At 48.1% G+C, this 21,079-nt stretch overlaps 1 protein-coding gene across 4 annotated transcripts in view; it reads left to right on the plus strand.

The window, feature by feature from the left end:
- Positions 1-21,079, plus strand: part of SLC44A2 (solute carrier family 44 member 2) — a 37,044-nt gene that overhangs the window by 10,466 nt on the left and 5,499 nt on the right. The window contains exons 2-23 of one of the 4 annotated variants that reach the window (XM_034792751.1): positions 255-412; positions 4,294-4,342; positions 4,639-4,712; positions 5,860-5,944; positions 6,818-6,902; positions 7,538-7,654; positions 7,863-7,923; positions 8,557-8,680; positions 9,211-9,294; positions 10,141-10,253; positions 11,010-11,141; positions 11,993-12,092; positions 12,383-12,475; positions 12,720-12,807; positions 14,129-14,391; positions 14,519-14,613; positions 15,605-15,708; positions 16,184-16,257; positions 16,816-16,886; positions 17,165-17,253; positions 17,781-17,865; positions 18,816-18,971. In XM_034792751.1, the coding sequence (XP_034648642.1) occupies positions 376-412; positions 4,294-4,342; positions 4,639-4,712; positions 5,860-5,944; positions 6,818-6,902; positions 7,538-7,654; positions 7,863-7,923; positions 8,557-8,680; positions 9,211-9,294; positions 10,141-10,253; positions 11,010-11,141; positions 11,993-12,092; positions 12,383-12,475; positions 12,720-12,807; positions 14,129-14,391; positions 14,519-14,613; positions 15,605-15,708; positions 16,184-16,257; positions 16,816-16,886; positions 17,165-17,253; positions 17,781-17,865; positions 18,816-18,937 (2,145 nt within the window). In that variant the 5' untranslated portion in view covers positions 255-375 and the 3' untranslated portion in view covers positions 18,938-18,971. Of the gene's footprint in view, positions 1-150; positions 413-4,293; positions 4,343-4,638; positions 4,713-5,859; positions 5,945-6,817; positions 6,903-7,537; positions 7,655-7,862; positions 7,924-8,556; positions 8,681-9,210; positions 9,295-10,140; positions 10,254-11,009; positions 11,142-11,992; positions 12,093-12,382; positions 12,476-12,719; positions 12,808-14,128; positions 14,392-14,518; positions 14,614-15,604; positions 15,709-16,183; positions 16,258-16,815; positions 16,887-17,164; positions 17,254-17,780; positions 17,866-18,815; positions 18,972-21,079 lie in introns of those variants that run through there. The other 3 variants (XM_034792750.1, XM_034792752.1, XM_034792753.1) reach the window with 3 other exon arrangements.

Consider the following 21,079-nt stretch of genomic DNA (forward strand, 5'->3'; position numbering starts at 1 on the left):
TGCATTTGGCAGAGGGTGTAAATGACCAGACGTGGCACAGGGCCTGGGAGAAGCAGGCCAACAACCCAGCCCTATCCTAGAGGAGGGTTGCTGTCCCTTTAAATGTGCTCGCTGAATGGGCCTGTTTTTATTGGCTGCTCATGGTCACACCCAGAGAGAAAGGGAAAGAGGGCTAAGACAGCCAGAGAATCAGTGTGTGAAAGAGCAACACAAGCTGCCTGCAAAGGGAGCTTTTTGATAAATACCTATTACAGGTTAGACCAGTTCAGCCAGAGAGGAAGAGGGGGGCCACGGGAGCCCGACTGGGCAACCGATCCCCAGCTGACTGTGGGAGTCGAAAGAAAGTGAGCTGAGCTCCTGCAGCGAGTCGCTGGCATGGCGGGAGACGAAGAGAATTATTATGGCAAACACGGTAAGAAAGTGTGCGTCGTGCAGCAATGTCCAGTGTGTCTTTCTTCTCTGGGGCCTGCTAATGCCAGCCTCCTGCGCTCCCTTCCTGCTCCTGGCGCTTTCTTTCCCCTCTGTGGTGTGCAAGGTGCTGCAGTGGACAGCACTTGGTTCTGGGGAATCGGGGGCTGCCTCGCCTGGGTGCCTTGGGACTTTGCCAGTAGCATTCTGTGCTCGGATGCCTTTCTGATTATGGGCATGGACGGACATGGCTGGCTCTCAGGAACCTCCCTGAACTTTAATGAATGTCTGCCAGTCAGACTCCTTCCCAAGCAGCTGAGGTCCATGGAAGGTAGAGAGGGTGCGGAGTGTTAGGGTTAACAGCTTCCTGGCTAAACAAGTCAGCAGCTGCCTTTCCTCTGCGTTTTTTTCCAGTTGTGGTTAGCCCTGCCCTGGGACTGAATGGAGAAAAACGCTCTAAGCCCTGGTATAAAGGCACCCTGCACCCACAGAGCTTATTCCCTTTCTTGCAGGGGAATTGCTATAAAAGCACCTTTGTAATCAGTAGAAACACTAGCTGGCTTGTACTGCTTTCGATGGTGTAGTTAAAGCAGCATGACTTGTGTGTGGACAAGTTGTCACTCCCTTGTTGTGAGTCACTCTGTGTTAGGTACATAGCCCTGGTCTCTGGCCCCTCCTCTTTTAGACTCCCAGGGCCACAAATTAACCTTGGAGTCTCTTGGCCCTGATGGCTGAGAAGCTGGACCTCCAGTTCTCCTCTGTGACCCTCACCCTTTCTGCAAAGGTTCAGAGTTCCCTTTGTGTCAGCACAGATGGTGGAGACCCCCCCCCCTTGCTTTCCAAGACACTGCAGGGGGGGTGGCTAGTTTGGGGGTAATTGCCACAAAGTTGTTGCTTGCGTGGTATTCTTAGGGAGGTGAACGTTCCAGCAAAGTTAGCCATCGCTGCCCTGGAGTGATCCAGGACTGGAAGAGCAGGGTGGGGCAGAACTGAGGTGTGTTGGCAGAGTTGGGGACATGGGGAGCCCAGGACTGGAATAGAAGCAAGATGCACTGGCAGCATCCAGGCCTGGATTAGCAGGGAGGGGCTGCAGGTTTGGCCTGAAGTGCGCTGTCAGCTACCAGCTGCTCTCTCTCTGAACAGTGAGTTGTGATCCCCCTGAAAGAGGGAAAGCCAGGGAGCAGAAATCAAGAACTGTTTCATTTCACGTGTCCCTAGTGTCCTGCTGAGAGCTTGGTGATCTCTGTAGCTTGGCAAATGGGCCATGGTGCACTTTTGAGTGCTGAGTGGGATCTGCAAACCGGCTGTTATAAACTCTTCTGCGTAAATTCTCCCTGGTGGGGGTGGGGATGCAGCTGCTCTGAGTGTTTGCGCAGACAGTTCACAGAAGTTGGCAAGAATCCTGCTCTGTAGATAAGGGAAACGGGCCTTGTAAAATCACTTTACTGCCTGTCCACAAACAAGGTGGCCAAGGCGGGTGCTCTCTGCATGTGAGAGATACAGAGAAGGAACACTGCACACTCATGTCTCTTCCACAAGTGCCAGCTGTAAGTACATGAGGTAGCTGGAATTTCTGGCGTATGTATGCTAGCTAGCCTTGCCCTGTTTTTCCAGGAAATCCACTTGGTTTCACTTTCAAAGCATCCGTGTATGCCTGCCTGGTGCACTGGCTCTTGCCCACGTTTTGATCCAGGGATTAGGGAATCTCAGCAGCTCCTAGGCGTCTCAGAGAGGGATCCGGGCCTGGCTCCTTCTCAGGGTGGGAGGTAATGGAATGAGCAGTCTGGCTCCAGCTATTGAATTCCATCCAAGGAGTGCTTTGGTGGGTATGGGCGGTTGCAGCCTGTAGGGAGAAGGGGTTTCTAGGTTAGCTAGAACTTGCTATCCTAGGTCTGGAGCTGGGTCTGGGTAACCTGACTGAGGGGCCCCTGGGCCTCTTCTGAGGCTCTGAAAACAGTTCTGGTGACTTTCTCTCTTGGAAAATTCCCAAGAGCTGAATGGAAACATTCTCTAAGAATTGGCCGAGGAGCTGTGTGGAAACTTGTTCTACAGTCAGGCACCGAATTATTTCCAGCCCTGGACACTAAGATATCGGAAGAAAAATGATGTCTTGGTAGATTATTTTCCTCCCTGGTTCTGGTAGTCTCCGGGCCTTTGTTGTAAAGGTGAAACCCACTTCCAGCCTCCTCCATCCGCACCGTCCATGGTGCCAAGATGAGGATGTAGTATTCTAATATCTAAACTGTATTGTTAAATCTAGTCACCTAAATGTGGGCTGATTCTGTACTTTATGTATCATATGACTTTTAAAAACTAACTTTATATTTGTGGATAATCTCTAAGCACTATACCCAGATGTACAGACGCTCTTTTCCCAACCTACATATTATATATATTTTTTTAACATTAGCTTTAATAAAATTTTTAAATCTGTTTCCTCTTTTCCCAGACCCTGTCTCCTGCAATGTCTCTCCTGCTTTGGGTGTACTTTCCTAGCATCTCTCCTGCCCCTGTACAGCGTTTTTGCTACTGCACTCAAACTAGGGGTGCCAGTTCCAGAAAGAACAGAAAATACCTAGGGAAAGCTTGGAAGGAGTTTTCAGGAGACAGAGGCATGCTTTTGTGGGCTGAGTTCATGGGAAGGAGATAGGACGCCTGGGTTCTGTTGCTGATTCACCGTGTGACTCTGAAGAATTAATTTTTCCATTCTGTGCCTCACTTTCTCCATCTGTAGAATTATGATTCTGACTGGCCTCCCGGAGGGGTTGAGGCATAGGTGATAAATGTTTTGTTTGTAAAGTGCTTTGAGATCCTTGAATGTAAGGCACTGGGGAAAACCTGACATCCTTGGTGGATGACCAGCATTTCCTTCCTTCCTAAGAGCATTACTAATTGTTTTGGCTCCAGCAATTTGTCTCTTTATTTTTAAATTCCCCACCTGCCCCAGTGACTTAAAGCAGTTCTTGAGCCGATGAAGTGTTAAAGTGAAAAGGTGAGAATACAGTCCTGGGAGGCTCACGGAGCGGGCTGTAAGGCACAAACTGCTCCTTGGGGCAGGAATTCCTGGTATTTTTAGATCTGCCTGGCGTTTTGTTGGTATTTGGCGTGTGACAGAGGCAGGTGAGGGTGGCTGTGTCTCTGGTGCTCTTCTGTGCTGCTGGATTGTTTAACGAGCATTTTCCTTAATTCCCGTGCTCCTGGGGGATGGCTAGGATCAGCCCAGAACATGGTGGTTGCAGGTGATTTCCTGTTCTGAATCTTTCTTGCCTGTGTCTTACAGAACTGAAGTTCTCTTGCTCACGAGAGCCCCAAACTCATTACTAACCCACAGGTTCCTGAGTTCTTCTCTTCTTGGTGGGAAGAAATTCAACTGCCACAAATAGACAATTAGACTTAGAATCAGACTTCCTCAACACACTTTCCCCACCATAACATAGCAGACATGCACAACTCTGATTTTGAAAAGTAAATACAATGGGCCATAGTCTGCCCTCTGTTATATCTCCAGGGCTGCATGGATACCCCACCGGGGCCAGATTTGGCTCAGTCTGTGTCCGGTGGTGGCAAAGAGGAAGCACTGCCAAGTAGTTAGAGCTGTGGCAAACGGTGTCCTGTTCTTGGCTGTTGCATTGATGTGCTGTGTCCCTTTGGGCAGATCACTTCCTCTTGCTCGGCTTCAGTTTACCAGCTGCCCTGCCACTTGATGAAAGGGATATTTGTCATCTCTAACCAACACCAATATTTGCCAAGTTCCTGCTTCTCCTGGGTGTGAAGTAGCTCCATATCAGGTCCTAGTAGGAGGAAAAGGATGGGGAAAGTTACCCTGCTGTCCCGATGCTACTCCAAATGGATGGCTAACTCAGCGTTCTCTTACCTTCTTTTTAGGGACGCCACAGAAATATGACCCAACATTCAAAGGTCCCATTCATGACAGGTAAGAGCAGCCTCTCAGCAGCTGGCAATAGGAGTGGGGTGCGCCTCAGGCGGAGCAGAGAACACCTGTTCTCATCCGAAACTCTGCGGTGGCAATAATAAGAGTAGGTGACTGGGGAATGCTGATTGCCGCAGAGACCTTGGAGGCAGGAGCCATGTCTCAGCTAGAACGTGGATGTGATTGGTTTCTGCAGGGGGGTGCTGGGATGAAGCAGGGGGTCATAGTGAGTGCTCCGGTCTCCATGCTCTTCTGGGGCTAGTGCCTGATCTTGTTCTTACTTCTCCTTCCTCCCTCAGGAGCTGCACTGACATCATCTGCTGTATCCTCCTCGTCGTTGCCATTGTTGGCTATGTCATTGTGGGAATCGTAGGTAGGTAGCATGAGGCCCTCTCTTCCTTTCTCTGGTTTTTAGGAAACAGAGTGGCATTTGTCACCGCCGACACCTCTAGACTCAGATCCTGGCGGGGACAGGCCCTAAAAAGGCATTGGGGTACAACAGACACAAAGGCATTGGGGTAAAAACACCAGGTTGACAAGTGATTAAATGCTTACTGTGTTGTGATGTTACATATGTGTGTGAGGGGGGTGGCTCACAGGGCAGTACTTGGCACAGTACCCAGTGCCCAGCCACTAACAGGTGATGTTTCTGGGTAGGAGGGATGGTTCTCCTCTTGCAGGTGGAGTTGCCCCTGCTCCTCGAGGCAGGATCCCTGACTATGACGTGGCAGGGCTTCTCCCCAGCTTTCAAGCATATGCTGCCATGGCCAATATTACTGAAGCAAGTTTATTGTCCAAACCAACAAAACCAGTTCCTCAGCTCACCTCTGTCCTAGTGTTTTGTGGCCTCTCCTTCTAGGGGTTTCTGGTAATCCTGCTTCCTACAGCTTCCTGGTTTCACCCAGCTTCCCTTCTTCTGGAATGCTGGCACCGGGGTTACCTCCTTGAGCACCTGGGCCCTTGTTCCAGGGATCCATCCCCAGGGTTAGCTCCACTCCTCTCTGGCTTCTGTCCTCAGGAACAACCTGCCCCAGTCACTCCTCTGCCTGTCCTCTGACAGGCCTTCCTAGCCCCACATGGAGCCCTATCCCCTTGAATGGGCTCAACTGGGCCCACCTACTCTGGCACAAGGGAGCCAGACCTGGTCTGTTCACAGTGCCCAGCCACCCTGGGACAATCCCTTTAGCTCCTCAGCAGCTGAAAACTCATGGGGGCAGGCTGTCATTTCATGCACTACCTCTGTTTTCTGTCTGCTCCTGTTTCAAACGGAGGCTGAAAGAGGCTGGTCCATGTATCCACAGCCATGTCAGATCAGCACAGAGGAGAACTCTGGGTGGGGCTACCCATGATGAGGCTGCCCCATTGATTTGTTTGGGGAGGAGGGTGTTTATACGAGCTCACTTGCTAACTGGGGGAGGCCCTTGGCCAATGGTTGACTCAGCAAGTTCATACAGCAGGTGAGGTGGGAGAAGGGAATGAAGGTTGCCTGGTTAATCATAGCCTTTTTTTCTCCCACTCAGCATGGACACACGGTGACCCCAGGAAGGTGATTTACCCCACAGACAGTCGCGGGCAGTTCTGTGGCCAGCTGGGAACTCCCAATGAGTATGTGTCTGAGATCTCTCTCCCTTTAAAAGACGGAAAGGGAAGCTGGTTTGCCATTACATGGGAACACTGAGTAATGTCCTGTCTTTGCTCCATAACACCTCTAGAAGCAATATAGCCTCAAAATACTACAACCTTCATTTTGTGGCTCCCTACAACTCCATTCAACTGTATCTCCTCCCCTCCCCTGGCTGCTAGGAAGGGGGAGATTTGCCCCTTTCCCTCTGTCCCCCCAACCCCAAGCTCCTGTGAGGTATAAAGTGGGACACCAACAATCCTATCTGTTTGCTCAGTGCTACCTTCCGTTTTTCAGGCTGTGTGAGAACCCCCCCCTCCACTGGCCACTGCCTGAGACTAGGCAAAGCAAGAAGAACTCTGATCAAACCAGCAGAGACTATTAGAGCTGCGGATAGCGGTTATAGACCCAGGCTGAGCAACACATCCTTTTAGGCTCTATTCACACCCAAGTGTGGGTCATTATGATTTTCCAAGTGGCAGCTCCGTTCTAATCAGCCAGGAAGTGTATTGCTGCGATTCTCTCATCCCAAGAGATGAACCTCTTGACAGAGAGCCAGATACAAGAGCAGGATTGGAACTAGGTTCTCCAGCCTGGGGAGACAGAGCATTTGACGTTAGGTTCCTGCTCCAGCTCTTCGGCCTGTAAAAAGGGAAGCAGTATAAATGTTTCAAAAGCACTCAACTGTCTTGGTTGTGGAAGGACAGTGTGACTTCTCCAGTGCAGTCGGATGGGCAAGGCAGCGCAGGGTCTCACTTCAGACCTGGAGTAGAATAGGTGGTGCGGGAGGTTCCTGGGTCCCATGTTCCCCTCTTGGACAGGAGATTCCAGAAATTGAAATGTCATCTTGTTTGCAGGAACAAGCCTTTCCTGTTTTACTTCAACATCATCAAGTGCGCCAGCCCCTTGGTGCTGCTGGAGTTCCAGTGTCCGACCAAACAGGTAACACAGCTCTCCGCAGCTTCTCATGCTCCCAAACACTTCTCGTTGCTGCTTCTCTTGGGGCTCCGACCCCTGCTTTGTTCTCATTTGTAAGGTTTTAAATAAGAGCTTTGCAGTGTCCCACATGCTATTCTTAGCAAATGTCCTTGCAGATCACACGCAGACCCCGCCCAGGGAACAGGGGATGTTGTTTTCCAGTCAGCCATGAGTGAATCCTGTAACTGGGTGGGCACTGGGTATGGAGCCAAGTACGCAGAGCACGTCTCCCGGTGTTTGTCTCTCACAGTGTTTCTGGAGAGAGGAGCTACTTGGTGCGGTATTGCCCTCTCTTGGTTGTGCCTGGGCATTGCAATAACAACTGAGAGCCTGACCAGAGAAAGGTGTAGGAACAGGAGCAAAAATGAGTGGCTTCTGCTGGTGATTTGCTTTGAGTTTTATGGCACGATGGGCAAGAGTTGAACTGTAGGCTGAGACTGAATGGACAGGATGCGGCTAGCAGACTGCTGCCCCTCACCCAAGAGGGAGCAGTAACCTGGTGTCTATCTCATCCACTCCTCTCTGATTAATAATGATACTTAGATCTTATATAGCCCCACTTGGTTCTTTCAGTCTTCAGTACTGTGCATGTCTTTCAGATCTGTGTGAATAAGTGCCCAGACCAGTATCTCACGTACCAGAATGCCAGGAGAAAAACCAAAGACTTTGAGTACTACAAGCAGTTCTGCGTCCCAGGGTTTAACAATCCGCAGAAGGTGAGTTGTATTAAAGGAATGGGATGTATTTTAGAAGTAAACTATTCAAAACTGGTCCCAGTATGGTGCCATTCTGCACTCTTCTTTCTCTGATGTTAACCTGATGCTTGCATGTTTCTCCAGAGGAAGAGTGAATGGTGTAGAAATTTTCAGGCTGAGAATTTCATTTAAACGTCCGTCTCTCTCTCTCTCTCTCTCTCTCTCCTAGAGCCTCCCAAAAGTGCTGCAGGATGGAGACTGTCCGTCCATGATCACTCCCAGCAAACCCTGTAAGTCTGACTGGGGAACAGAGGAAAAGAGGCTGGGAAGGGTCCTGGGAACTGAATACGGCTAGTGTTTAAGTTCAGACAGGGTTTGTTGCCTCTGGTGCAACAGCATGTGAGGGCAATGTACATCCAAGATAGCTTTGCACACAGGTGTGTTACTACCAGCTGGTCTCCATGTGTCTGTGTCCCCCTAACTAGGATTCACTTCAGTTCATTCCCTTGCAGGTTGCTTGGAAGAGACCTGCAAATACAAGGGTACAGGTTCCTTCCCCCAGTGGCACATCCAACCAGCTGGGACATGGTATTGGAGATGGCAGTGACTGAGCAAAACCCCCATTAAATTGCTGGATAAGAGCAGGAGCAGACCAGCTGCTGGGTTTGGGAGTGCAGTATGGTGATGAGAGCAAGGGAACCAGCCAGGTTCTAAACCCAGCTCTGCTGCTGATCTGATGTGGAACTGTGGCAGAGTTCCTGCCCTAATCTGTGCCTCAGTTTCCATATATGTGTAAAATGGGGATAGTGGTATTGACACTTGTGTAAAGCACCTCCTGTTAGCCTTTACTGGATTTTCCTGATGGCGATTAGACTGCTTTGCTCTCCAAAGTTCACCTGTGCCTCGTGTGCTTCATCCCTCAGTGGCGCGCAGGTGTTTACCAGCAATCAACACCAAGAAAGGGGTCATCATGGTTGGGAATGACACAACCTTTGAAGATGGAATGGGAAAACGAAGGAACGTGACAGAGCTGGTGGAGGGGGCCAAGTGAGTTCTGAGCCTCATCTCTGAGGCGAGGTATCCTGGGTGCTTCTGGGCTTGTCTTCACTAGGAAAATTGGTCATGTTAGAACATGACCAGAAGGCATCATGGTAAATAATTTGTCAGTGAAATACTGCTTATTTACTTGTGTTGTGGTAGCACCGAAGAGCCCTAGTCCTGGACCAGGAACCCACTGTGGTAGGCTCTGTGCAAACACAGAACAGGGGGTCCCTGGCCTAAAGAGCTTACAGTCCAAGTCTAAAGACCAAACACAGGTGGAGACAGACAGCTGGTGGAGTACGGGCACAACAACCGCCCAGTCACTAACAAAATGTTTGTAGGCATCACAGCGGAGTTCTAAAAAGGTATCTGAAGGAAGACAATGAGGTAGCTTTGAGGATGTTCAGTGAGAACAATTCTTATCCTGGCACCGACAGGGCCTTGGTCGACCTATAAAGAGTGCAGGGTTGATCAGAAACTGACATGCCTCTCTTCCACCCCCACCCCCCACAACTCCCTGCTCTTTTTAATTCCAGAAAAGCAAATGTGGTTCTGGAAGCAAGACAACTGGCCATGAAGATCTTTGAAGATTACACAGTTTCCTGGTACTGGATAATAATGTAAGCAGAGACCTGAATGGCTGAGCTAATGCATACAAAGAGCATGATGTCCGACCCCCTTCCAGACAGAACTGTATGGGAACGGAGCCAGGGAGCCGCTAGTACTTAATGGGTGCAGAGTCTGGCAGAACATGTGCTGTCTGAGAACAGTGCGGCATTTGAATGAACATGTATCAAAGCTTGCTGGTTATGGAAGCTGTAGGGTTTTTCTATCCCCTGTGTAATGAGGTTGTGGTGGGGATTTTTCCACTCCACTTTGCTGATGGTAAAAAGGTGGTAGTGGAACTATGTTAAAATAAAGGAATTTAGAGGGATCTGAATGGAATCCAGGGTTTGTTTTTCTGTATTTGTTGGTTTCCGTGCCCACCCCCGATTCTAATCCACCACCAATGTGGCAGTGGCTGAGTCATTCACCTCTGACAGTTGGGCATCTTGTATGCAGTGAGTTTGGTGGGTCTCAGTCCAGTTCTTAGCAGGACACGTGTTGCCAGGACGAACTGCCCCCATTGTTGGTAGCCCCCATCTAGAGACCAAGGATTTGAACAGGCATTGGGGACTGACCTCTTCTCCCCCCTCCTCCAGGAATGAGAGACACAGAGAAGGCAGTTTAGGGGAAAGTTTGCTCTGAAGCTGCTTGTGTTGCATCTACTCTGGGGACAGAGGACTTCCATCAGTAAGCCTGCCAACTTAGCGCCTTCTGCTGCTGTTAAAGTTCACAGGAGAAAACAAGAGACTAAATCAGTTAATGGAACAAAGCTGCAGGGCACAGAAAATGGGAAGCTCTGACGCGGGCTTGTTTCTGTGTGTGGTTCTGTGCTCATGAACTTGCCTCTCTCCCCTCCATAGAGGTCTCGTGATTGCCATGGTGTTCAGCTTAATCTTCGTTGTCCTGCTTCGCTTCCTTGCTGCGATCATGATCTGGGTGATGATTGTGCTGGTAATCTTGGTGCTGGGATACGGTGAGTGGCAGTCGAGCCCAGGGTCTCTGACGTGAGGCTGGCTCCAGGGACTCTCTTCGCATTCACCCTGCAGAACTATCTGAGATTGGTTTAGTGACTTAGCCGCTCAGTCTGCATTCTAGTCTCTTCTGTTTCACTGTGATACTGCAGTAGGGTTGCAGGGCTCTTCTGCCTAAAGATGCAGTTATTTCCACTGACTTATGCTATTATTTCCAACCCAGGAGGCAAGAGGGGATGGGAATATCCCTCTCTGAGGCAGAGGGACAGGGAGTTTTGCAAGGAAAAGCTGAGGGACAGCCAACCTTAGTCAGAAGTTTGTTTACATTAATAAAAATTAAGTAAGCTCCAGGAAGGAGGCAAGTTTGGACCATATCCAGCATGTACATTTTGTGTAGACCAGGGTGGGAACACACATGAACATCTGCTGGGGGGCGGGGAGACCTGACTATACTGGCTGACATCTTTTGGTCTGTCGCTTAACCCTAGTTTGTATGGGGCTGGGGCCAAAGGCCCTCTCCAGTTATCAGTCGTCTCTTTGCCTGGAGCTCCCCTGAATGCTTAGAGAGCAGTTGCTCCTGTAGATATGCATTGACTGAAGCCTCCTCATTCTTGCGTCCCAGAGAGCTGACAGATCCTCCCCACAGTCTCCTTTTAAAGACAGTTCCCGCTGGGTAGCAGATACTCTGAGCATGAGGTTAATCAGAGGCTGCTAACAGTTTCACTCTAAGGCAGTCAAATCTCTGCTTTCCATTGCAGGAATCATCCACTGTTACATGGAATATGCCCGACTAAAAGGAGAAGACGGCTCTGATGTTTCCCTGAAGGACCTGGGATTCCAGACGGATCTTCGTGTCTATCTCCACCTGAAGCAAACGTGGTTGGCCTTCAGTAAGTCTCTCTTCTGCTCTACTTGGCCTAGTGCAATGCAAACAAACATGGGGCTGTGGGACAACAAGCACTCCTGTATGCTGATCTCTTGCGCTCGTTTGCTTGGAGGAAGAGGCTAGAAAGTAAGACATCATGAGGGTTTTAGGTCCTGCTGTCCTGCAAGAACAGGAGATGGTGGTCTGCGGATGCACAGCAAGAACTCACATACCTCCATATGTGATATTCCAATCGGGGGACTGTGTTCATGGCTGCATTCAACAGGCAGAAATGCCTGGTTGGGGGGATGTGAATTTCAGTGCCGGACTGACTGCTCCTGGAGACAGGAATCCTCAATCTCCATAACAGGCCCACCAGCATGGGCAGTGGTAGGACCTGTCTTTTTCCTAAGCTCCTCTGGGGTTGTGAAGGGAAGAGAGTTCATCCTCCGTGGCCCTTCAGTCCTCTGACTTTCTGCTGAGGCTGCCGAGAAGGCCGCCAGTTTTTGTCCCTCTTGCAACCTGGATGCCTGGGAACTGGAGAGAAGGGAGAACTCCTTCAGAAACCAACATCTGAGGAGGACAATGACATCGCACAACTGCCTGGTCAATTATTTGGAAAAAAATGTAGACCGTCCCCTACAGAGGATATCTATGCTCATAGCCTATAGAGAGTTTAAACCCAGGTGTATCAGTGATAATGCTAACCCAAAGTTGGTGGGTTTCCTTAGGACGCTGTGGAAGAAGAGGTGGTCTCTTCAAGGTGTGCTGCTCTCACATCTAGGGGCCAGCATTGTAGGATCCTACTACAAAGAAACCGCACGCATCCAGAGCTCTGATCATGGTACAACTCCAGTTTTCCCTTCTCTCTTTCAGTGATTATCCTGTGCATCATGGAGGTGATCATCATCCTGTTACTCATCTTCCTCCGCAAGAGGATCCTCATTGCCATTGCGCTCATCAAGGAAGCCAGCAGGTGAGCTTCGTGTGGACTGCAGCAGCCACATGCAATAGCAGGGAGTGCTGTGTTCACTTGTGGGGAGTGGTGAGGACCAACTCTTGCTGGGTCTAACACTGAAGCCAAGTCCCCACTCTGGCCCATGATAGAGATGGCTGCGCAGTGGCGATTCCAAACCTGTGGTGGGAGGTTTGGGGTCTATGCAAAGCAAGCTGCTGTCTGTGGATGGTTTCTCCTCCACCTGTTTGGATTTCCCTTGCAATGGGAGGGTTTTTTGTTGTTTTTACTGACTCTCTCTTCCCTGGCAGGGCTATTGGGTATATCATGACGTCGCTGGTGTTTCCTCTGTGCACCTTCTTCCTGGTGTGTCTCTGCATTGCTTACTGGGCCAGCACCGCTGTGTATCCTTCCATCTTCCTCTCTCCTCCATCCGCAAAGAACCCCTGGTGTGGTGGGGGCAGAAATCTCACATCCCTCAGAAGGCTAGACATTTTTTGGTATTATTTACTTACATGTATCCAGTCTCATGATCAAATTAAAAAAAAAAAAGTGGTTAACAGGATGGTAAGAGCAGGTCTGTATGGGACAGATAGAGAATTAGGTCCAGTCTCATAAAGTTGAATCCCCTTAACTGCTTTTTCCCAGTTTCTTATCTACTTCTAATGAGGCTGTCTACAAGGTGTTTAACGGAACGTCTGAATGTGCTTATGCTGGGCAGACCTGCATACCAGAGGTGAGGGGCTCTCTGAATAGTCACAACTGAACATGTTAACACCTGTTAAGCAAACATGATTCTGGGATGTATTAACAGGTGTGTTGTGAGCAAGACATGAGAAGTCATTCTTCCGTTCTACTCTGCTCTGGTTAGGCCTCAGCTGGAGTATTGTGTCCAGTTCTGGGCACCGCATTTCAAGAAAGATGTGGAGAAATTGGAAAGGGTCCAGAGAAGAGCAACAAGAATGATTAAAGGTCTTGAGAACATGACCTATGAAGGAAGGCTGAAAGAATTGGGTTTGTTTAGTTTGGAAAAGAGAAGACTGAGAGGGGACATGATAGCAGTTTTCAGGTATCTAAAAGGGTGTCATAAGGAAGAGGGAGAAAACTTGTTCACCTTAGCCTATAAGGATAGAACAAGAAGCAATGGGCTTAAACTGCCGCAAGGAAGGTCTAGGTTGGACATTAGGAAAAAGTTCCTAACTGTCAGGGTGGTTAAACACTGGAATAAATTGCCGAGGGAGGTTGTGGAATCTCCGTCTCTGGAGATATTTAAGAGTAGGTTAGATAAATGTCTATCAGGGATGGTCTAGACAGTATTTGGTCCTGCCATGAGGGCAGGGGACTGGACTCGATGACCTCTCGAGGTCCCTTCCAGTCCTAGAATCTATGAATCTATGTTGGACTTAATAAGATTAGTCTCTTGAGCAGACATATTGTGCAAAAGCCAATTTGGCGGCTACTGTAGCCTCCATCCCTGGAGTACCATATGGCTCCCATTTGCTGGGACAGTCTCTCGGGCTAGCTAAACTGTACCCTCCCCACCCTTTGTTCATGTTTACACTCTTCAGATCTGCTGATTGCTCTCCTCCCCCTCATAATCCTCCTTTAACCACTGTATATACTTGACCCTCTCCACCTCCAAGCCCCTCTTGAGAGTGGGAAATATATATTCCCATTTTCCAGAGGAGAAACTGAGGCACATACTTGGCTGAGGTTGCAAAGGAAGTCCTGTGTCTGAGTGAGAATTAGAACTTGGGAGTTCCTGACTCCCCGCCTTGAGTTTAGTTCATGCCTTTACCCCTCATCTTTGTGATGTTGAGGCACCTGAGATCTTCACAGTACTCTCAGGGGCTCAGTGAGTAGTGTATAGACAAGTTCTTTTACCCATCTGAAATGCAACTGCTTCTGGGGTTGAACGTGGTGTATGAGAAGTGAAGAAATAATTTCCTGGACTCAAACTCCAGAAGTGGCTTTTGGGTTGGCGAGAACTACTGTCTATCTAGGTTCTTGTATGGGCCTCATCTCTGCAATATCTGAGTGTCTCTAATTCTCTCTAGACATTCAATATGACCAACATCACCAAAAAGTGCCCAGATGCCCGCTGCCTCTTCACATTCTATGGGGGCGTGACGGCCTACCACAAATACCTCATCGTCTTCCAGATCTATAATGCCTTTATGTTCTTCTGGCTGGCCAACTTTGTGATTGCGCTGGGCCAGGTCACGCTAGCCGGAGCCTTTGCTTCCTACTATTGGGCCTTCAAGAAACCTGATGACATGCCGGCTTTCCCCCTCTTCTCTTCCTTCGGCCGGGCACTCAGGTGAGCATGGAGCTTTTCCAAAGAGAGGTTTGGGTTTTCTTGTTGGCTACAGGAGAAATAACTTAAAAGCAAAAATGCCACAAAGCTGCATCTTACAGAGGTCCTCTCCTCCTCTTCCCCGTGGCAGGTATCACACTGGCTCGATGGCCTTTGGGTCTCTGATTCTTGCCATTGTCCAGATCATCAGGGTCCTTCTGGAGTACCTGGATCACAGGCTGAAAGGTACGCAGTTGAGGATAATTTGGGAAAGGGCAGGTGGGGGACAAACAAGGTGAGCAAAGTTTCTCCATGTCGAGTCACAACTCAGAATAACTGGGTCTGTGTAAGCAGATGGTATTCCTGCCCTACTTCAAACTTGCCCTTTTCCTTTACCTTTGTATCTTATTACTGAATTTAAACATAGGTACTACTCTGTGCTTCCTTCTGAGCCTAGCTGTTCCTAAAGGCTTTCTCTGTCAGACCCCCTCTTCTCTGGATTTTTCTGCCTTTTTGGGCAGAGAGACCTTACATACTCCTCTTGGGTAGGCACTAACCCACTTGGTCTGATTGGCAGTGAGTCAGTAGAATGGCTCTGGACTTCTGTGCAGAATTGCACTTGACACTCTGTTACAGTCCTGGTCTGACCAAATGACTTCAGTGACTGTGAAATGTGAGCTTTGAATTAAAACGCAAGAATGACACGTGAGACCTTTCTCCCGGTACGATTCTCCAGAGCACCCTCTCTGTCCACAGGAGTAGTACAGTCCAGTGGGTAGGGTTCTCACTCCAGACGAGAATACTAAAATCCCAGTGCTTCCACTGGCGTGATGGCTGTGGCTAACTGGAATATCCAACCTAAAACTGACATGGGATGCTCAGGATGAAGCGAGGGACTGCTGCTTGCTTCTTCTCTGAGGACACTTGTGATTGTGGATGGCTAAAAAAGAAAATTGGTTTATGTTTCCTGAAATTATCTGTGCAAGAGAAGGTAGCTGCCAGCTACATCTGTCAAAGTGATGGTGCTGTGACATAGGGTTAAGCTGAAAGGAGCAAAGAGAAATGGCTGGAGAACAGATATGGGTGGGAACTGTGCACAGGATGGGGGCTGGAAGGATGTGTTGCAGGGAGCGAGGTGTCTGGTGCTGAGATTTTTGATACTTGAAGAGTTGCTGTTTCAAAGAACAATTTTCTCTTCTGCTCCACACTCTTTCCACTGTGTCTCTTGTGCTTTTAGCTGCTGAGAATAAGTTTGCCAAGTTCCTGCTGACCTGTCTCAAATGCTGCTTCTGGTGCCTGGAAAAATTTATCAAGTTCCTGAACAGGAACGCATACATCATGGTGAGGACCCCAGTTTAAGAATGCCACCAAATACCCAGTGAATAGGGAAGGTCACAGTAGATTTGGAGATTCTCCAAAAGGGACTGTTTCTGAACACTCCTTCCCACCCCATCAATGGTTGGCTTCCCCTAGCTCCATGAAGATCCCATTTAGGTCTTAAGAGGCATTGGCTGTCTTACGTGAGTGACCCAATATCCAGCAGTGTCCACGAGATCAGCAGATCAGATCTGCCCTGTGTACTAGTGAGAGATGGCACAGGTTTCAAACAGAATGGCCACTTGGCACATTCTGCCCTGGCAGTGTGGTGGAGGGGCAGGGGGTCTCTTTACCCTAATGCAGCTCTGAATGACTAATCTGTACAGCATCAGTTTGGTGACAATCTTTAGGCTTCAGGGCAAAATCTTCTGGAAAAGGCCATGATTCCTACTGAGTAACCCCATTACTTCTCTGTGTCCTTCTTTGTGATCTGTCCCAGATTGCCATCTATGGCACCAACTTCTGCACTTCAGCCAAGAATGCATTTTTCCTGCTCATGAGAAACATTATCAGGTAAGAGCCTGGAAACTGGTGGGATCCTCCCTCCTCCAAGACTACCCAACAAGGAAATGCCTCCTCTTCCCCAGGGCTACTCTTTACCAGGCTTGGTCAGGGTAGCTGACTGAGGGCATGACGTGGGTACAGCCAAATCCATGAAAGTAGCTTGGGAGGCCTTGCCATGGATAGAGAGGTGACCTGTGGAAGAAGTTGTGTTGGGAATGGAGAATAAGAGGTAGTAGCTAGAGGTAAGAGGACAGGGAGATATTCTAGTCCCACTTGGAAGTAGCCTCTCTGGGGATATGTAAAGGTGGCTTTTGTATCTGAAACCATTTCAGAGGCCTGTGTGAACAACTGACTCTCACTGTAGATATCCAAGGTCTGTTTATCTGCCAGATATCAGGTGGGAACTGCAAATTGGCTCTAGGTTTGCACAAACCATTGTGTCTTTAGCCCCTTAGCAACCCTTATCCTAGGTTGTCTTTATCACAGAGGAGCTTGGATGCACTTTGCCTCTTTTTCTTCCCCCATCCTGGAGGGTACGGAAAGACATTCACATCTCTCTGTTTTCAGGGTGACTGTTTTAGATAAAGTCACAGATTTTCTGCTCTTCCTTGGTAAACTCCTCATCGTGGGAAGTGTTGGTAAGTTTGCGATCTCAGTCCTCTTCCAGGGCTTACTTCGGGTAAGCCCCTCCCCCTGAACCCTGTGTTTGTAGAGACTGGCGAAAGCTGCATGTCCTTGCATCTTCTCAATTCCTTGCAAATCTCCCCAGTCATTCCAGGAATGGCATTCCAACTTCCTTTCCATAATCCCCCTACCAGGTCTCTAAATTCACCTTCCTCCTCCCCTAATGTTGCCCTTTCTTGCTTGTCACTAGTGCATCTCACAAACACCTGTATTTTTATTTTCTCCTCTCTAGGAATCATCGCCTTTTTCTTCTTCACTCAGCGGATAGATGTGGTTCGGGACACTGCACCTCCTCTCAATTACTATTGGGTCCCTATCCTGGTGGGTATCTTACTTGCCTTACAATGAATTTAGGGACGTTAGCCTTTCTCCGGAACATATGTAGTTTGAGCAGAGAAAGCTTCCTCCACTCACTGTCCTCCAGGAGTCCCTCTTTGTAAAGGAAGGAGAGCTCATTCTTAGTTTCCCATTCAAACCATGGCTTCTCTGCAGAGTCCGCCAATTAATGCAGAAGCACATCTCCCCATGGGCACTTCCAGGCAGCTGCACTGAGCCAAGCCCGGCCAGCTTCCATTCGCTGGTGCTACCGTGCCTGAATCAGGTTGGGCAGGGCCATTTCTTTTCCTATGGAAACAGAAGGGGGAACTGTGAGTGGAGTTCAGCAGGTCTTTTCTCTCTTTCAAGGAACCTTCTGCAGCGTGTTGCTCTCCATACTGGTATCAGGTTATAGATTTCAAGACCAGAAGGGATCATTGTGATCATCTAGTCTGACCTCCTAACACAGGGCAGAGAACTGCCCCAGAATAATTCGGTTCAGCATTGAGATGACAACCCGGTTTCTCTTACAGACTGTGATCATAGGCTCCTATCTCATTGCACATGGATTCTTCAGCGTCTATGCCATGTGTGTGGACACCCTCTTCCTCTGCTTCTGTAAGTAACTGGGCCGCATGGGTTTTGGAGCTCAGTTGAGTATTACTTTGTACTACTTTGTGGCTACACCTCTGTCACCCCAGAGGGCTGGCCTGTGGAACTCTTCTGTTGTGTTTGGCTCATGCAGCCTTTCTTTGACTACTTGTCACTTCATAGTTTGCTTCTGCTCTACTGAACCACTTCCACCGACATGGCTTCTGCTTATAAAAGAGGGCAGCACACCACAAAGGGACGCTCCAATCTCCATCCTCCCCGTTCCCAAGAACTGAGGTGTCATACTTTTTTCCTTAGTCTAGGGCTTCCCCATACTTCTCGTTGCCATTAAAGGCTGTTATGGGCCCTGGCAAACCTCCAGCTTTCCTCTGCATTACAGCTCCATTAATCTCTAACGCTGCCTCTTGTGCATGGGCTGCAATGGGAAGGATGTGCCCAGGGCTTAGAGCACTTGGGCAAATCTTTCAAAAATGCCAAAGGATTTAGAAGTACAAGTCTTCAAAATCTCCCCCTAAGAGCTGCGTACAAAAATGTGCATGCACTAACTCGGCATCAGTGATTTAAAACTCTGAATAAAATGAGATGATGGAAGAACCCCTGAAAGCTAACTCCTTCTTCTATCATTTCTAAAACTGTGAAGTTCTCTTCTGCCTCTCCCTCTTCACCACCCCCATCACCACTCTAACAAGCAGCTCCTGTACACCATGCTTGGTAGCAATAGAAATTTGTAGCTCAAAACTAGACTCTCTGTAATCTGTTTTAGTCTCTCTACGTTTCTTGGTACTTTGATCTCGGTGGTGGAATCTAATTACAACTAACGTCAGTTTTTCCTTTTTTTTCTCTCCCTCTGTTGTTCTTCTCTCTTGTTTTTGCTGTGCTGCTCCCCTTGCTCCTCCACTGCTTCTCATTCCTCCTTTCCGTGGCCACTTCCTTCATCTTCCTGGGGTTGCGAAAAGGTGAAGACCTGGAGAGGAATGATGGATCTCCTGAGCGACCTTACTACATGTCCCCAGAGCTGAGTGAAATCCTGCTGAAGGGGAGCCTAGAATCATCCAAAAGTGCTGATAGCCAAGGATAGGGCTCAACTTTCTGAGCAGGATGGGCTAGCGCATGTGGGTGTCTTGTAGAAGACTTGTGCTCACCCAGTCAATCTGTAATTGTGTGGTATTCTTCCAAGGCTCCACCCTGGTGGTGCATGATTTTCAGCTGGTTGTCCTGGGAATTCTTGAGGGTAGAGGAGGTGTTGATTTTGGAAGGACAGTGCAAGTGGGTGAATGCTGTATCAAATCCATGTTCCTTCCCCCAACTGATATTCTTGTACCAAAATGGGTGGAACTGTAATTGGGACTCTTGTGCATTTGACATAATCATCTTCTAGAATGAAGCTTGAGTCCCACCTGTCCATTGATGCATGATACATTTTGCTAACCTAAGCAACAAGACTCTGCCTCCACAGAAGCCAAAGTTGGGTTTATATATACACAGGATAGTGTATATCTCACTCATTTAAAAAAATTATCTTGCATCCTCTCGCACTCTCAATTGCCTATAATGAAGGTGCATTGTAGCTACTTCTGGAATGTCCTTTAAAAGTTGACTGACTTTTGCTCTGTCCCGTTCTATGCTCTATTTGTGGGGGAGCTGTTTCTCTTTGCAGTTGGTGAGATGCTAATTTGTAGAATGATCAAGAGGTTTACAGCTGCCCATATGTCAATCTGTTCTGGATGCAACTATATTTTCCTCAGCCCCTAGCTAGCTGCAAAGAGAAATTAACCACTTTTCTCACTACTATTTCTATGCAAAATGCAGCTGGCAGATCTGAAGTTTTCTTTACTGGGTGACATATGCTTCACTTTCAAATCTGTTGTGTCCACGAGGGTCCTGGAAACCTTTGTGTCCCAAAATGGAATTCTCTCTGTTTAAAGTAGGAAACTTGTAGTTGCTGTTTTCTCAGAGAGGTTATTTTTTGGGGGATGAACACGTTGGCAGGAATTTTAAGTTGAAAAATGTAATTGATCTTTTCACTTGTATGTACAGCTTGACTTGTATAGAATTCTTTCAGTCTGTCTCCCACACTTCCTGGTTGGCTACTCACTTAACTAGTAACTAAATGGAAGATGGCAGATCTTTGTGGTAACCGGCTTACAGAACTCTGCTCATTCCCCAGGTAGTTCAGATGATGATTGTCCCATTTTTCCATCAGAAAGATAGATGGAGGGGGTGGAGCAGCTTTCTAGGGTTATGGCCTCCAGGTCTTTCAAATAAGATCCTGGCACCTTCTTAACTCAGAACCCAGTGCAGTCAGGACAGTTGCGTAGAAAATAACTGAAGTTGAGCTACATAGAACAGAAAGGGACTCCCTAAATAGCTACTATGACTTCCCTTTAGCCACTAGACCATCCATCAAATCTAGATGCCACAAGAATCTGTGATTATGTACCCAGTGTTAATGACTGGAAAAGCAAGAGAAAATGGCAGATATTACATTTGGAGGTGTTGCAGCATGATGGTGGACAGAAATAGTACAACTGAATCTAGAGAGGTTTGACGGATGGCCAGTTTTTAAAGTTTTCGGCATCTAAAACATGCCCGCAAACACCCGATGGATCTTCACCTTATTTTCTCCTTACTATATCAAGGACTAGAAGGATGTTGTGTGGGGTTTGTTGTCTTATTTTGATTGATTTAGGAAGAGTCTCTTCCTTGAGGACTCAATTCTGCGAACACTGCCAAATCTTGCATTACAAATTCCCATCCAAATAAGGTTCCCATATTTTGAGTCTTATCCTTTTAGGAAAAAGTTGCTGGGTGTCAATGCTCGTGCCCTCATCACTATGCCATCAACTTCAAAATATTCCAGGACTGTTTCACTAAGCTATGAAGCTGATGGTCTCTGTGATTTTGGCAACTATTCTCCTATGGCTTTTGCTGGAGCTGCTGCTCTGCTTTGAACAGCGAGCGTCTGAACAATATATTCTGTGCCAGGGACATGCCTAATTATTATGTATGTACTGTATGTTGACAAGGGTGTTGTACACTAGGTGAACTGGGCCAAACAAATAACAAGTGACTTGCTTTACAGTCAAGTCATGAGCAGTTACACTATACTGAAGAACAATGAGTGAGCATTGTCTTGCCGCACTATCCCCAAGTAATGGTAATCTCTGTATTTCCAGGCAATGGTAGTATTGAGCAACCTGTTCTGTTCATATAGGAGGAG

The sequence above is a fragment of the Trachemys scripta genome, chromosome 16 (assembly GCF_013100865.1).
Source record: "Trachemys scripta elegans isolate TJP31775 chromosome 16, CAS_Tse_1.0, whole genome shotgun sequence".
Classification (NCBI taxonomy): Eukaryota; Metazoa; Chordata; order Testudines; family Emydidae; genus Trachemys; species Trachemys scripta.